We start from the raw sequence: 15,026 nt of genomic DNA, 5'->3' as shown, positions 1-15,026 counted from the left end.
ACTAAGAGTACACAAAATGTATGCAGCATGTGAATTTATGACAAATGTTCCCCCAAGCCCTGTGTTACGAAGCCCCTGTAGCATAATTAGTGCCCTAAATTTTAAAACTATAGCAACGGGTTGTTTTGCCATTATAAAATAGTTTCAAAACTAAAACCTAAATGGGGAACTAAACTGTTTTAAGTCAAGGGCATGACAAACCCCCAGCAAAAAGGAAAAACCGGTATGAATGGAATAGATATTACAACAGACATTTCCGCTTTCAGTAATAATTGGCAAAATCTTGTGTGTGTCATCCAAGACTACTCCAAGATCAGCTCACAATACTGAGCTCCAATAATATTTTTCCAGACTATTGAAAACACAGCCCAGTACAGCGTACTTTAGACCCTCTGGCACCAAGGACTACACTTAGTCCTTGTGCCAACAAGATACAGAAAGGCCAATGGGCCACATCCCACTGACAGTTACATGACCAAGGTGTGTATTGTTTTTTTTGTTTTTAACAATTAGACAATCAGTCCTATGGTGGATACGTTCAAGAAAATTAGGAAACTAGGAATATATTTTCAAGATTAAAATCTAAATTCTATCTGAGTGCATGTAGTATGAATTATATTATAAAAATAATCAAAATGACATCAATGATGTTTGTTGCAGGCAAGTACAACAGAAAATGTTTTAACATGCTGATGATATTGTAAGATTTTTCTGTATTTCCCCAACCCTTCGTTTCTTAGCTGGTCAAGCTAAACTTAACACTGAAAAGTGGCCTATTTGAATAGAAGCAGTATTCAATAAAGATCAGCATTTGCTACTCCTGCTTCCATGTTTCAGCAGTAGCGTCCTCAAGATTGGCCGAAAAACTGAGCTTCACAGATGACTCAGTGTGCCTTTTCCATAGCCTTTAGCATGACAACGTATTTATAGCCACCAAAGAACCGTTAGTCTAGTAAACCTGAACACCACTTTTAAATGAGTTAATGCAGAGGTTATCTATCCTGATGCTATGTAACCAGAAAATGTGGAACCGGGTAACCTGGGAGAAAGTCCTAGCTTTCAGCACCGAATAAATTATACAATCTTAAGTAATTACTTTTACTTCAAAGTGCATTATTTTCCTTGAGCAACCAATTTCAGAGCAACCTGAGGCAATTCAGTTCAGGATGGACACAATACAAGACTGTCACTGCACTATGGATTATTAGCTAATAACACTGCTTCCATACATCATAATTGGTCTTGTATAGAGTGTACATTACAAACTGATACATTCCTTGAGTGCCTTCTGGCAATGCCACCAAGGCACAGAAGTATTTCTGAATGTTTAAGTTTTTATTAATAGACATGCCGAATCTTGATGGTTCCACTTGTGTTTTGTCTCTTAGCACCCACCAAATGAGAAGTATTTTACCAGCCAAGCTGCTATTTTCGTACCAAACAGGTAAAAAGAAGCACTGGCCAAACAATAAGGCCACTTGTTGTTCGCCAGACTTTTGGCTTTGTAAATGCTTGCTTTGTCAGAGTTTTTGCAAAACATTATTGTTAGGTAAGCTGAAGAGAAATAAAAAAAAATATTTAAAAAAAATACAAAAAAATTGCTAAAAGCTAAAATATTTGTTGATCTCAAAAAGCACACTAAAGGGAACTACATTATGTGTGGATGTGCTCATTGTGACGGGCTAAAATGTTGCCACTCACAGAGACGTTGACTAACGGATGCAGTGGGCTAGCCCTTTGCCCAATGCAGTATGCTGTACTGGGTAGAAGGAAAATACGAATGACACAATAACTGACCAGTGGATAAAGAGGGCTGCTTGAAAGCCCATATAGTATACATATTTTAGTGAAATCGAAAGGTGTTCTCCAGGCCTTCTTATAAAGGCCAAACCTAAAACAGAGGACAATCATCAACATAAGGTACTTCTTCCCCTTGGGAAAGGTCAATTTTAAGCAACAAATACAAGATTAAAAGAGTTAAATGTATTCAACCGTTGCCTAAACAATACCCAAGTATTTTTTTTATTTAAAAAAAGACAAAAATAGGGTATCCATATTGGACTGAGACAAGTTCTGGTCAGTAAGTGTAAAAGTCAGGACAAAGGGTCACAATTCAGGAGAAATGGTCAATTGTACAGGCACACATCAGGATGTCAAAAAAAACTAACCTAAAAGTAAATAAAAATAAACAGCTGACAAACGTATCTATCAAAATAGACTTATGTTATTTTGTGTATGTAATACATAGCAGCATTGAGCAAACATTCAATGACTAGATGTATAGTTTTCTGGTGTGAACAAAGCTACCAGACCAGGGGTCTCCAACATTTTCTGTAGTGGGAGCTACTTATGACCAGTGAAAATCATCGTGAGCTACCGAAGCCTAAACTAGCACATTATTACCAGGCACCCCCACACGCAGCTTCTTTGACTTTAAGACCAATGACCATAGAGTCGGAGACTATGATTTGAACAAAATACTTTCACTAGGGGCACTATAACAGGGTTGCCATGTGTGTCAGTGAGCGTAGTCTTTAAGAATGTATGAACATGTGTGCATATGAATGGGATTTGTGTGCATGTGCAACTGAGAGCCTGTGTTATATGTACGGTTGGTACAGGACATTACTATTGCCATATGTGGCACAGTTATATGTATAACACAAAAAAACAACTTGTTTTTAATGGGAGAAAGTTAAAGTGCAAAAATATTCATAATGAGAAAATTTTTCTGCACTTTATAGTTCTCACATTTGAAAAAAATGACTATTTTCCAGTTATAAACATGGCACAGTGTTCTACTGGCCAATGGGAACAACAGGCCATTTGATAAAGCTAAGCTGAAAAGTTACCTTAATTATAAGGTAACTTTTCATTTTTATTTTCTCCAATTTAAAAGCATTGAGAAACATCATTTTGTTCTGAACTCCAATACTGAGTTGACAAGGACTTTTATTTAGAATTAAATACCTTAATGCTTCAATTCTTCACCTCAGTGCCCTGGGTCATAAATATGACTCAAGCACTGCTCCTTATCAGACTCTGCTATCTGCAGCCTGATGTTATTAATGTAAAATAAACAAAGTTTTCCCTTATATTTAAAAGGAAAAATGTGACCCTGTGCTTATTTAAAAATGAACTCCAGGCTGTGAGCTACTTTGAAGGGGTCTGGGAGTTACTGGTAGCTCACGATCAACTGGCTCAAGACACCTGTAGTAGAAGGACAATGTGGACAGGTATAGTAGTCCACCATCTCCCAAAAGTTACTTCAAAGTAAAGGTACTGACACTCATTTCCACCTGACAGTATGTCGAAATCCCCCCCAGAGCACGAAGAGGTCACTATCAAAGTGAAAAATAAAATCCAGGCTCTGTTGCCATTTAGTGATCACCTGTCTGTACAGTGGGACAGGGGAGACAAAATGACCCTCCATGCACAGTGTGTTACTTTTCCATCCTGTAAAAGATGCTCTTAATCAATGCTGAGCTCAATGTACTGTTTGAGGTTAACTCTTTGCAGCACTATAGTGAGGGCATGTGTTTCATTTTTTAAAACCTTTTCAGTGGTACAAAAAGTAAGTCTTAGAATGCAAGTATGCGTTGCTGGCTAAAATAAATTGTGCTAGCAGAAGGTATCACCCATGATGTAAGCTCATTAATTTCTGTTTTCGGGCATGTTTGGTCACTGTAATGTCTCTTCACCACTGGAGAATATTGCTGCTAATCTGGCATTTAGGTTTAGATCGTCAGTGCACCGTAAAAAAATAAAAGAAACCATGCAGAAGTTTAGCCCACTAAACGTAAGTAAGGAAGGACTGTGCAACCATCATTGTTGCAACAGTACACCATGTTTACCTTTACCTTCTGGGCCTAATCTAGGTTACAAATATTAATGTAGCATACATGACAACAGACCTGATTCATGCGGGAGACTCCAGAATTTTAAATCCAAAATTGGCTTTATTTTAGCTGTCTTCAGTCTGAAATTGCTTCAGCTGCAATATATCAATGATGAAAATACATTTTTGCTTTTTTTTTTTTTTTTTAAAGCTCCCACTTTCCTGGTCTAAAATGCTGGTATTTACTGTGGTGTGTAGTACAAATACTTATATCTTAGTAGACAGTATGAGTTCAGTTATATATCACTGTGGTAATTTACTTATGATTAAATAGTATGTTTGTCCCACGTATACCTTCGTAGTTACCTGGGATGAGAAATGTGATGAGGCAAATTAGAATGCAGCAAGAGTTCTGTAATGGGGGGAAACGGTCAGAGGAAGCAGCTCCTGTTTTCTGTGCTCCCTGTCATGCTGTTTTGTGTTGTTTTTTTAAATTGGAAATCCACTACTCAGGTACTTCATCGGTGTAGTGTTGTTACTACAAATGTAGTGACAAGCGACCCCTGCAGAAAGACTTAGGTGTTGGCTGTTTTGAGTGAATGTCTGCTTTGTCAGTCCTGAGCCTAAATGAACATTAGTGTTGAAGGATCATTATGTTTTTAATTCTTTATTCTTCCAAATGGTGAGAGCAATAGTGTATTTGATGACAGTATGTAAAAAGCAATAGCCATTTTCTACTGTTCAGATTCTCACAACTGTTGATTGCAGCTTTCAGTTCTCACCATTCCATCTGCACGCTTCCCAACAGATGTTAAACAGAAACACATCGGACACACAACATAGGTCACGTCAATGAGGCCACATGCACATACTGCTTACGTGCAATCTTAGAAAAAGACTACTTTCCATCGATGTGCCTTATTTCCAATGTTGCTACATCGCTACCTCTTGTGTGTGCTATATTGAAGACAATTACTATTGATTACAACAGCTATTGGAGTACTTTTTTCTTTTTCTTCTGTTTCATTTAATTTGGACATTAGAATTCAGTTTATGTAATGGCTATTAGCAATGCATTAAATCGTACTATTCCTCAGACTTTCTCATCAGAATCTGGTGATTCATCATTACAATGGCAGGAGTGTTGCCAATATTTTTTAAATTATATTTTAACTTTCGATGAGGATGAAGATTTGACCCCTGAAAAAAAAAGAAAAAAGTACTGTTACACTGCCTGTGTTCTCAATGTTTAAAAATGTATAAATCGCATAGAAAACAAAGCCTGGACAGCCGGGTCAACACATGCTTTTTAGAAATGCCCTTAAAGAGTTGGATTATGTATCCACAGTATTCATTGCAATAAACAGGAACAAGTTCTACCACAGAAAACAATTTAAAGCGGAATCCAATGCAGACTATGGGGGTTATTCTAACTTTGGAGGAGTGTTAATCTGTCCCAAAAGTGACGGAAAAGTGACGGATTTACCACCAGCCGTATTACGAGTTCCATAGGATATAATGGACTCGTAATACGGCTGGTGGTAAATCCGTCACTTTTCCGTCACTTTTGGGAAGGATTAACACCTCCTCCAAAGTTAGAATAACCCCCTATGTCTTAAAATTTGACTATGTCTCAACATGTCGGTTTAGTGTGCTATAGGATGAACTAGAGACAAAATTGGTATGCATGCTGCAAATCCATTTATACAGGATGGTGTATAGGCTAAAGAAGAAGCCTCACTGAAGGAAGCAATTGATATTGTGAAACAAGCAGAGTTCACTGGCAGCTGTGTCAAAGCAGTACTATCGGAGAACAAGAAAGAGCCATGTGGTGAAAAACAGACAAGAATCTAAAGGCCTTCCCCAAGAAAGCTAATAGTTTCCAGAAACATAATTTCAAGAAAAAACGCATTATTATGACACTACGATTAAGTATTTCAGGTGTGGTTTCACACATCACCTTGCAAATGAAAGGAAATGTCCTGCCAGTCATCAGAGATGATTAGGATGTGGCATCATGGGACATTTCTGAAACGTTTACAGAAGGAAGGAAGGATAGTGCAATGAACGTTTTGGATGGCTACACTGATTTGGAATTACAAGACTTTGACAGTGATGATACCAACATGTATGTTGAATGTGAAAGCTTCACCGGAGGCAGAACACATCTAGCTATTGGAAAAAGCCTAAATGTGAACTATTTATCGGGGGTATAACTATGATAATTACTGCCGATTCTGTATCTCTCTATCCCAGTGATTTTTAATCTGTGGTCTAGGGACATCTAAGGGTCCGCGATGCCTGCTCAGGGGGTCTGCAACTGCTTAGAAAATTAAAAACATAAAAAGATGAATAAAGTTTATCTGAATAAAGATGAGAAACATACAACTGAAAATTTCAAAAGTACTCTAAACGTGAAGGAATTTAAAAATGGAGATAAAAAATCCAAGTTAGTAGCCTTAGATTGATACGTGGAGCAATGCAAGTGCATCAAACAGAACATAGTACCGATGATAAGTAGCTACAATTGAATTTAGAAACACTCCAACCTTTTCAATAAAAATTTTATTATTTTATTTGCTTGTGAATTAAATAAAATGAAATAATTTGTATATCTGCTTGATGATTGAACTTTTTGTGTAATGTTGTGTGTTTCAAATCATCAAAAATGATTAGGCCAGGGTCCCTGCCTTTAAGTAAGGACTCGGGGGGGGGGGTGTCCCAGATTCCAATAATGATTCAGACGGAGCACCCAGGTTCCGGTAAAGATTAAGTGGGATTCCTCAAAAGTCAATAGGTTAAGAATTACTGTCCTATACTATAAAAACAATGATAATGTGTGGTTAAAGAAAAGTGAGGATAAAAATTAGAAACTCCTGATAGTTCTCCTAAAAGCTTCACTGAGAAACTCATTAATTTTGTTGGGCTACAGAAAATTGCCTTTTCTATTTAAGAACAGGAAAGTGGATTGTAAATTATATCCCCCAAAATCTGGGCCCTCTGTGTTGGGATCAGGGCAATCTAGGTATAATCTTTGATCCCAATATTCCAGAACCGTTTTTTGTTATTAAGGATGATTCAATGGCGGAAGCAAAAAAAAATTAACTGAAACCCATATGTATTTTCTGGTACAATTGGTGAGTTTAAGGGGTTCCAATAAAAGATCTTTTTAAAAAATAATGTCGTGCCCTATAGTCATAAAGCTAGAAGTATTCCAATGGGTCTTACAGAAGAACTGCCTGGAGAATTGGCGAAACTACAAGGGCCAGGAATTATAGACCCTAATAAATCCTTGGACTGAGGTGCACCTTTAGTTGTCGCAGTGTGCCAATTGTAAGCTTAGATTGTGGGGGTCATTATGACCCTAGTGGTCAGCATTAATGTGGCGGTTAGTACTGCCAACAGGCTGGCGGTACTCACCACCATCAGCCAACCCACCAATGTACCACTCCGATGCCACGGCGGTAACAGCGGCCGGGCTGGAGATATCCATCTCCAGCCAAGCGGCCGCCATTGTTCCGCCTGTGAGATTATGACCCCGCCTGCCACCACGAAAAACCATAGCGGTAGGCCATTTCAGTGACAGGGAATTCCTTCACTGTCACTGGTAGGGATCCCCCCTTTCCTTTCCAGTAACCCCCCCCACCACTCCAGACCCCCTTTACCCCCCCAACATTCACGCCCCCCTTCACACACACACATCCATTCCCACATGCTTACACGCATTCATACATTCACACACACATCCGCGCACACTTTCAAACATACACGCAGACAAGCATTCACGTAACACAACATTCATGCACTCACACCTCCATACATACACAAACACAAGCAACACGCAAAACACACCTGCATCTACGCCCACACAAACTTCTGCACACCTAACAGCGCCCACCCCCTCCCCTGTCGGAGACCCGACTTACCTGGATCCCGGGGGTCCTCCGGCAGTGAACAGGATGGGGTGTTGCTACCGCCAGCAGAACACCACCAGGCCGTATTATTGGTAATAATACGGCTGGCGGCGGTCTACTGGAGTGGCACTGCTGGAGGCAGCAGCGCCACCTTCCTGCCATCCGCTGGCATGGCCACAGCCGGATTTCCGCCATTCTTGTGGCGGAAAGCCAACTGTGTCATAATATGGAGGACGGCTGGTAGCTGCGGCGACAGCCTTTTGGCGGTGGTAGACGGTTTTTACCGCAAATGTCAAAATTAGGGCTTATATGTTGATCTGAGAGACCTGAATAAAAGTATCTTGGTGGACCAAATTCCCCTTCCTAAGATCAATGAAATATTGTCAATAAATAAATGGTGCGGAATGGTTGACCACCATAGATTTAACTTCAGCTTGCCATCAAGTATCTCTTCACCTACTAGGTGTTTCTTCATCTTGGTAGCCGCAGGCTCAATGTTTTCATTACCCCTGTGGGCGTTTCTAATTTGTGAGGGTTACTTTTGTCCTATACTATAACTTTTGCACTGGCAGCTATGTTTCAGAGACTCATGTTTCAATTATTTAAAGGGGGGTGTCAATGATGTGATTTTTTTTCAGGACATTCTGGTTAAGGAAAAGTCCGAGGGAGAGCATGATTCCAAACTGAAGAAATTACTTGAATCGTTGAAGGATAAACGACTAATGGCAAAATATAGCAAACGTAAAATATCGAAAATAAATGTTACTGGTTTAGAATATGAGATAAGTGCTAAGGGAATTGAACTTAAGGCAACTTTAGTGGAAACTATAAAAGAAGTGGACTGCTTACACTAAAGAGGATGAAGTAAGGGCATTTTTGGGTCTGGCGGAATATTATTCTAAAGTACCTGAATAATTTTTCTAACAAGACGTATCATATTAGTCAACGTTTGAAAACTAAGTGGGAATGGTGTAAGGTTTCTCAGGAAGTGTTCCAGTTGAAAAAAAGGCAATATTTCTTGCACATCTGTGTTGCAGGGGTTTGACCCTAATTTGAAAAGTGTGATTATCATGGATGTTTGTGGCAAAAGTATAGGTGATATTCTTACACAAATGGACACAAAAGAGAAAAGAATGTGAAGTTACCTTTGCCTTTTGTTCATTAACCCCACAGAAGAAAAGTATTCTGTAACAGAACAAGAAACTTTGGGATCTATGTGGGGGTTTAACACTATATACAATTCATATGAAGTCCATGCATAACGTTATGCAGTGATCATAAACCACTCACTAAGGTCCTAACCACAAGCGGGTTACTTACTGCATCTCCTTATCTGGCTTGCATGTCCACTAAATTATTGGACTATAATCATGAGGTACATTACGTACAAGTTAAGAACAAGACTTGCAGATTTTTTAAAGTTGATTACCGCTTCCTGTTAAGCCTGCACATTATGAGTTTGAAAAATGTGTGGAGAATATTACTGAAGAGATTCACAGAGTTCAGGACGAATGGAGGGAATCCTCGGAGAGAGATGGTGTGTTGTGGAAGGTACAGATATGAATAAGTGAAGATTGGCCAAACAAAAATGATCCTGAAAGGAGTTTACGTGTCTACTGCGAATTGAAGCATGAATTATCTACAGAGAATGGTATGGTGTTATGTAATTGCAGAGTAATTCCTCCTGATGGACTAAGAGGCAAATTACTAGAAGTATGACATGAAAGACATTTGGGATTAGCAAAACAAAAAGTAGAGTTTAAGACCTATGTTAATGGCCTTGGATGTATGTGGCGATTGAAATAAGTGTAAGGTAGTGTGTGTAACGTAATGATTCAGAAAAAAACGTTGGTGACTTTTAAACCTCCTCTATTTCCTATTAAGAGCCCAGACATACAGGGGGAAAGAACTGGCTAAGACAATATGGGTCCTGTTTAATCAGTGAGATGCGAGTATAGATCATTTTGCCAAGGGCAAAATTTATATTATGTCAGAAGCCGATTCTCAAGCGGTAGTGAATTTTCTGGACAAGACCTTCTTGAGGGAAGCGTTCCTGAAAATCACCCTAAATGTGGGGTTGGCCACAGAATTGTGGCCTTTTCTAACTGTCTATGCTCATAGATATCATCAATATGATCCGCTACATTGAATATGCTCTGTATCATATGCCTTTTTCGAGCCCCATTTTTATGTGTGGTCATGTTCATGACTAGAAGCAATGGTTTAAGTCATGCACTATTGTTGCATTCGCAGTGGTTTCATGTACGTGGGCATTAGTGCTGGTAATTGTAACTGTGGGTCATTCTAGAACTATAGGGGGCACGATATATTAAATCGGTAAAGGGTGAGAATTTTAAATCGTGCAAGTATAGTCATTCCAATGTACGTAAAGGAACACCGTCTATAGACCCGCAGTAATCTTATATTGGGTGAATAATGTTAAGATCAGGAATGAATAAGCATTGCCAATCCGCTATGTAATTCACGGACATAGTGCACTAATAGCTCTTTTCATATTCAGATAAAAGACATCAATGCTTCCAAAATGTGTAACTACATAGTAACCAAAAAGACCACTAAGGGGACAATACACTTGAAGCTAATACTGTGGGGCAAAGTTTAATTAAACATGCAATTTTCACAATACCTTCATCCATAGAAAATATTCTGATTAACCGAGTGAGTAGATATCAGCGAGAATTACGATTGTAAGTCTAAGGAGGACCAGCAATTTTGTTTCTGAGCACTCCCATTACCATAATGCATTGTAAACAAATGCATGCCACAAGTAAGATTGAGCTTTAGACAGAGCGCTACATAGAGCTTCATGTGGACAAGTGTAAAAGAATGTCATATGTATATAATACGGTCCCTTCACTTTAATTTTGTGTTTTTCACAAGGGAGAGTGATGTTTCGTTTGAATACTGTGTTTTTTTTTCATTTGGAATGGTATATAAATACTGATGAGGGATCATCTAATTATGCTCGTGAACAAGGTCCAGGTGACCGAAACGCGTCAGACTACTTTTCTTGCCAGATAACGTGGATTTCAATAAAGGTGATATTCTCGCAGCGGCCCTGGAGTACATTTTTTTCTTTGGAGGGCGAAAAGGAGGGAATACACATTTGAGATATATATATATATATATATATATAATATTCATTAATAATGTACGTAGTCCGCATAAGACCACCTCCGAGCATAGGTTAGAGATCTTGTATATGCAGTCGGGGGCCTTTTCAGTTTGTTACATTTCACGAAAAGGATAATTTCTGAAACTGTTCCAACTGTTTGAACGTAAGCACTTTGTTTTAATCAGCGTAAAGTGCAATCTAGAACACAACTGAGCTATAAAAAAAAAAAAAGAAGCAAATCAGAGGATTTAAATACATATAGTTAAACACAAACCTGGGCCCTCCAAGAACGTTAAAGCATGAAGAAACGGCCCGATTATTTCTCAAGGTGGAAACCCTACACCCAACCAGGTTGTCTGGTTCAACTCTGCCTCTCAATTTACCGGCTTGCCCACCCCTAGAAAGCACATTTTGTAATCAACCAGAGGCCTAGCAGTCGCAGTGAGACGGGTGCGGGGCCGCACACATTCAGTACTTCGGTCACACACTTGACTCCAACGCGATACATTTGAGAGAGTATATTCTCTGCCATTCCATCCACTGATGCATATCCGGACACTGCGCAACATGATCGTGTATCACTCTTCCCAATTCCTCTATCACCCACTACTTACCACCGGGTTGCCGTTGACAGCATGAGCCATAGCTGCATCCGCTCGGTCAGGCCCCCGAGGTGCCTGCTCCAGTCGTCAGCCTCAAAGGCTCCGCCCCCTCGTTACCGCGCTGACGGGCTCCGCGTGACCGGACGCCGCCTAGCCCCGACGGATCTGGGGTTGAAATTTCCAATTGGGCTGGGGTCTTGAGCTGCCTAGAGGAAGAGGTGAATAGAAAAGGTAAAAAAAAAGGCACGTGAGTTGAAGTTTTCATTCTACTCATGCTCCATGAATCTCCTTGAAATGTGCTATTTTGATGTGTTGCTGAGAAATTCACGCTACGGGGCAAGGATATTCTGAAACGGTATGCCAAATCCAGCATGTTTTTTGGCCTGCATATTCTTTCGCGGTGCAGTTCAAACGCCGCTTAATTTACATGTACGGTCACGCCAGCGTCGGAGAGGAACTACAACAGGCGTCACCTCTTGGTGGTAGAAATATAGACTTTAAGTAATTGGGTTTGTTTTACAAATCACATATTTTTTACTATTAAAAAGTAGATTAAATTGCCAATTATGTAAATTATCTCGAACACCGGGTGACAGGTCATCAGTTTTGTCTAAATGCTGGCACATGAACCGAATGTCATAAAACAAACCGTCAACAGACAATTAATAGGGGTTCCCTACCTTCAAGTGTAGACAGCGTAACACAACAACCCTCCTCAAATTAGAGAGGTGCACGAGGTAAATACGGGAGGAATATTTTGTGCTGCGCCCTTGCCGGCTTCCTCTATATTCTATCAAGACCATCACGAGGGGATGGTATTGTGTTTTGCTTTGATGCGTGGCGCGGTTCAGCATTTGTCTACAAAGATGATCAGTCGGTTTAACTGACTGCCGCCACTTGGCTCCAAAGCTGTTTTAGTGATTTCCTGACTTAATGCTGGTTCATAATAATAAATGGCGTATCTTACGCCTTCCCCACTCCCTGGGTCAGACCTTTTGCAAATCCACCCCGACATTACTGACCTCCTGAACTGCAAAGTGAACATAGGAAAAACATCTCAAAACTGTAACGCCCAAAAGGCCTAACAAAACTCTTATTGCTCAGTACTGATAACGCGTTCCAATCTAGCTAATTTATTCACTCTGGGACTCATTTTAGGCCGATGAATCTTTTGACCCTGTTCGAAGTCTCCTTAGGACGAGATAGCTTCTCAACATGTAAATCAATAGACCAATAACTTCATCAATAATCACAATAGAAAGTCAATCAAGGTAATCAATAACATATACAAAGAGCCGAAACACACCAGGACCTTTCAGTCATGAATAACCACACCACTTTTTAGCAAGCTAATGATATTTATTCCCTATTGATTACACTCTAATAGCAGATTTATTAGTCTCAAAACCATAAAACACATCAGCATAGTTATAACGTGACAACTCGAATAAGATTTCAGCAAGGCAAAAGCCATGAACATTAGAACATAGTACGACGTCAACATGGATTAACCATAGCAGAGTATCATTAGCGCATTATTCAACAAAGGGCAGATCCAGTCATTTGTCTATTTGCGTCATCCCGTGAACTCCTTACCTAACCACGAATTAGCATTGGCATGTTGGGCTTCATGCAAAACAATTTAGCAACATCAATTTAGAAAAAACTTTTAACTATGGTCTCTGTCAAAAGAAGCAGTTGATACCTAGAGAGGAAAGGCAAACAGACAATTACAATTGCATTTCATAATTACCCTCCGTAATGGGTCAGCATACAAAGTCAGTCTTCGTCTTCAGGACATCAGTTGCTTCGCCATCAGCCAGGAAACTCAGCAAAGTTCAGCAAGATGGGGCAAAGAGGTACTTCCCTCATAAGGAGAAAAAGAATACGAGTATAAGGTAAGGACGGTTCTAATAATCATACAGCAAAGTGGTAAAGTAATTGACTCATAATCTCTCGCTTTCTTCTGTAATAATGGTAATGGCAATGGACTAATGAATAATTGGTCTTTGTGTCAAGGGTTTTTATCCCTTTTCTGGTGTACAGTCCCCTAATTTTCTATTGGATAAAGCTGACGCACCATTATCTCCCTCCAATGGTTTACCAGTTGGGCTCCCCAAAATTGTCACCCCATAACAGTTCTCACGCAGGTTATTGGTTCTTGTGATTGACGTCTTCAATGGGCAGAATGTCCGGTATGGTTTCATGTGGTCCTCTCGCATCTCCAGTCAGTAGTCCCATTGTCTATACCGGTTTAGGTGACCTTGTACCTTTACAAGTCTACACTGTTGCATTCAGCAAAAAAATTTCTTTGAGCAAGTCGAATTTCATGAGAACGGATCCACTACGGTTACATACATCCTCTAGTTTTTGGAAAAGTATGAGCAAATGTCCTTCAGCAAGTTAGCACACTGTACGTTAGAAAAACACATTTAATCTGAAACTGTGGCAGCTAGGCCTCGACTCATGCTAACTAAAGCCTAATGATTAATTTGCAAAGCCTTAACACATATAACTCGTAATACTAATATAAAACCATACATTAATACATTAATTCTTCACTTTTAGTCAATTTCATTAGTCATCGTATACATCGGTGGCCACTCCCCGTGGGAACATTTACTAAACCTGTGTTTGAAAGGCACATTAATGCATTCTCTAAGCAGCATTATTACGCATTAGTTCATAAACATTTCATGTTAATTTTCATTGTAAAAACTACGCTCTCACAGCACGCGGGCCCTCAGATCCACTCCTGCCCAAAGTCTTCATTCTGTTGACTAGGGTCTGACCTTAGGTTTTATTTCTCCAGGCCTCCTCTCTCACTTCGAGTATTGCCCGGGGTTGAGCCACTGTGTTTAGGACTCTGGCCAGTATCCTCCGGCTGTGAGTTTGACTCTGGCAGTCCCTTAAACCCATGATCATAATTACAGGCAGGGTTTGCCAGGCTGCATGGAACCAATCCACCATCAACTTCCTGGTCTTCACCTGGCTCTTGACTGCATGCTGTCCCCTACTGGACTCTTCACCACATCTTGGATCCCAGAATCATTTCAAGAACAAAATGTGCCTTGTGATGACTTTGTTTCCTCAGTGGTCAGAAGTCATGGTACTGCAGACTCTGGGGTCTGTCCATGTTCAAAAGGTGGCCAGAACTTATTCCTCTGTGTCTCGGTCGGTTGAATTGACCTATCCGTAGCAGGAGCAACCACTCAGAATGACACAGGATAGTGTTCACCACCCTTCAACCTAGTAACAGCATCCTTGGGCTGTGCCCACGGTTACAAACAGTGTCAGTCAGTATTCTCGTGAAAATGCATAGGTGGCACCTTCAAAGTTCTGTTCTGAAGTTTAGTTGGCAGGAGTGAAGGTTCTCCACAGCCTCCTGCACCTTGTCTCTTCTTCCTGCCTATAAGCCAGGTGGGCATACCTCAATAGGTAATCCACTGGGTTTTGCTTCCCTGGCTTGAACTCCACAGTAAATTGGTATTCTCGTAGCAATATCAATTTCTCTATGCATGGGGGTTGTTCAGGCT

At 40.1% G+C, this 15,026-nt stretch overlaps 1 protein-coding gene across 1 annotated transcript in view; it reads right to left on the bottom strand.

Moving 5' to 3' along the window:
- The window catches only part of GTF2A1L (general transcription factor IIA subunit 1 like), a 986,845-nt gene extending 975,202 nt beyond the window's left edge, over positions 1–11,643 (bottom strand). The window contains exon 1 of the mRNA XM_069234044.1: positions 11,503–11,643. Within this exon, the coding sequence (XP_069090145.1) occupies positions 11,503–11,532 (30 nt within the window). The 5' untranslated portion in view covers positions 11,533–11,643. The remainder of the gene's footprint in view (positions 1–11,502) is intronic.
- Between the last annotated feature and the right edge of the window lie 3,383 nt (positions 11,644–15,026).

The sequence above is a fragment of the Pleurodeles waltl genome, chromosome 5 (genome assembly GCF_031143425.1).
Source record: "Pleurodeles waltl isolate 20211129_DDA chromosome 5, aPleWal1.hap1.20221129, whole genome shotgun sequence".
Lineage (NCBI taxonomy): Eukaryota > Metazoa > Chordata > Amphibia > Caudata > Salamandridae > Pleurodeles > Pleurodeles waltl.
The sequence above is the reverse complement of the archived record's forward strand: the minus strand, read 5'-3'. Positions and strand labels throughout refer to the sequence as shown.